At 45.4% G+C, this 2,017-nt stretch overlaps 1 protein-coding gene across 1 annotated transcript in view; it reads left to right on the top strand.

Moving 5' to 3' along the window:
• The window catches only part of phc2b (polyhomeotic homolog 2b), a gene marked incomplete at its 3' end in the record, with an annotated part of 27,700 nt that extends 26,582 nt beyond the window's left edge, over positions 1-1,118 (top strand). Inside the window, 2 exon segments of the mRNA XM_083668574.1 lie at positions 257-365; positions 1,101-1,118. Of these exon segments, the coding sequence (XP_083524700.1) occupies positions 257-365; positions 1,101-1,118 (127 nt within the window).
• Positions 1,119-2,017: the final 899 nt, after the last annotated feature.

The following is a 2,017-nucleotide window of genomic DNA, read 5'->3' as shown; positions in this document are numbered from 1 at the left end:
GCATCACTAGACTGACAGACGATAGAGAATGAGGTCATTGTCAGGAAGAAATCTCTCAGACGTCTCTTAATGTCACTGACAAGGCTGCTGGTCCTCACTTTACAGCAATAACTCCATGAACGAAAACAGGATGCACTCCAAAACATGTTGAAGTGATATTTATTTTGATTTAATCCTAAAATAACAGAAGCAGAACGCGAGCCAGAAGTTCAAGTGAAGTTCAACCTATTCTGAAGCATGTCCTGTTGTCTTCCAGAGAGACAGAGAGAATAGCCAACGTCAGTGCTGATACAGCCAGCCTGAAACACCAGGGCATGGACGCGTTGTCATGGACGTGTAGTACCACAGAACTCACACAGCTGTGGGTCAGAACCAGATGTAGTACCACAGAACTCACACAGCTGTGGGTCAGAACCAGATGTAGACCACAGAACCCACAGCTGTGGTCAGTGAAATCATATTAACATAACATTTATCTTGGGACGAGGTAAGGAACAATCTACAACAGCTATTTCAAAGAAACCGTTCAGTACAACTTCTTTTAGAAGCCTGGGAGTCCTTCTGCTTTAGGGTTAGGGTTAGGGTTAGGGTTAGGGTTAGGGTTTAACCACAGAGTGACCCGGAGCCTTTTAGAGACGGGCTATTATTGGTGGTAGTTATTCTGCTTAACCTTCTCTCGCCAAACTGCTGCTCAAACCCAAGATATGACATGAATATATCATCCTACTGAGAACAAATATCCACCAACATTGTCAGCCTACAATAAATCAGTCAAACTCTGCTAATATCAACAGAGAATACGTACTGGTAAACAGTTCATTTTGACCCGTGTTTATTCGGGACAGGTGCTTCAATGTCGTTAGTGACCAGGCTGTTATAGAACACTCTATGCTGATTGGAAGTTTGACGGTAATTTGATTGTTTTGATGTACGCCATCATCTGTCCTTGTGATGTGACTGAGAGGGAAGATGATGCCCACTTCTGGTCCCTCTCAGAACCTCCTCTGAGCTGCAGCAGCTAGATGGTTTATTAATACATAACTCCAGAGAACTACCGTACTGAAACAGCACTACCGTGTGAATATGTCTTCCCTTCTCAGAAACAAGAAAGCCTCTAATCTCACTTCAATCAACAACATCCCAAGGTAAACAAGGCCAAATGCAGAAAAAAACAATCATGCTTCAAAAGAGAAAAATACTATGTTATCAAAAAATCTATACATTTTCAGAGATATTGAAAAACATAGATAGAAGTATGTGATGATGATGATGATAATGATGCTAGAGTGAGGTAGAGTGCAGGGCGTCCAGGGCCTGGCTCCATGCAGAGGTCTAGGCTTTAGGCCGTAAATCTGCATTCCGTGATGTAGAGGATGTGGTGAATATGGATCCTGGGGAAAATGAGATGGTGTGATTGGAGATGCAGGAAAAAAACAGTTAATAGGTTTTAGTTGTGATTTGTCTCTTCATAGGTGACAGTTTATGTACTGGGGAGGGATTCACAGCAAGCACATCAATCTAGACAGGGTCATGTGTCCTATAGCCAGGAGGGGGAGGGGGAGGGGGAGAGAGGGAGAGGGGGAGAGGAGTTATGGAAGAGAGAGTCAAGCTGGGGACAGGACGAATAGGGATGGAGAGAGTCAAATAAAAGAGAAAGAGAGAGAGAGAGAGAGAGAGAGAGACAGAGAGAAAGAAAAAGAGAAAAAAACAAATAAAGAGAAAAAAAGGAAGACAGAGAAAGAGAGAGACAGAAAGTAGAAAACAACTCCATTGAAGTCCTACAGTAGACAGTAGAAGGTGACTCACCATGTAGTGCAGGTCATCGAAACCGCTGAGCAGCAGCTTGCTCTCGTACTGTGGCAGGCCCACCGCCTCCAGCCACTCCCCCACCGGCTGGTCCAGGACCCGGCCCGCCGGCGCGTCTGCAGACACAGGGAAGCGCTTCAGCAGGGAGAAGCCGTTGAGGCGGTAGCACCGGCACTCAGAGGACGACACATGGCACTGCCACATCATCCTG

The sequence above is a fragment of the Argentina silus genome, assembly GCF_951799395.1.
Source record: "Argentina silus genome assembly, chromosome: 4".
NCBI lineage: Eukaryota > Metazoa > Chordata > Actinopteri > Argentiniformes > Argentinidae > Argentina > Argentina silus.
Note: the sequence above shows the minus strand (reverse complement) of the source record. Positions and strands in the feature narration are given on the sequence as shown.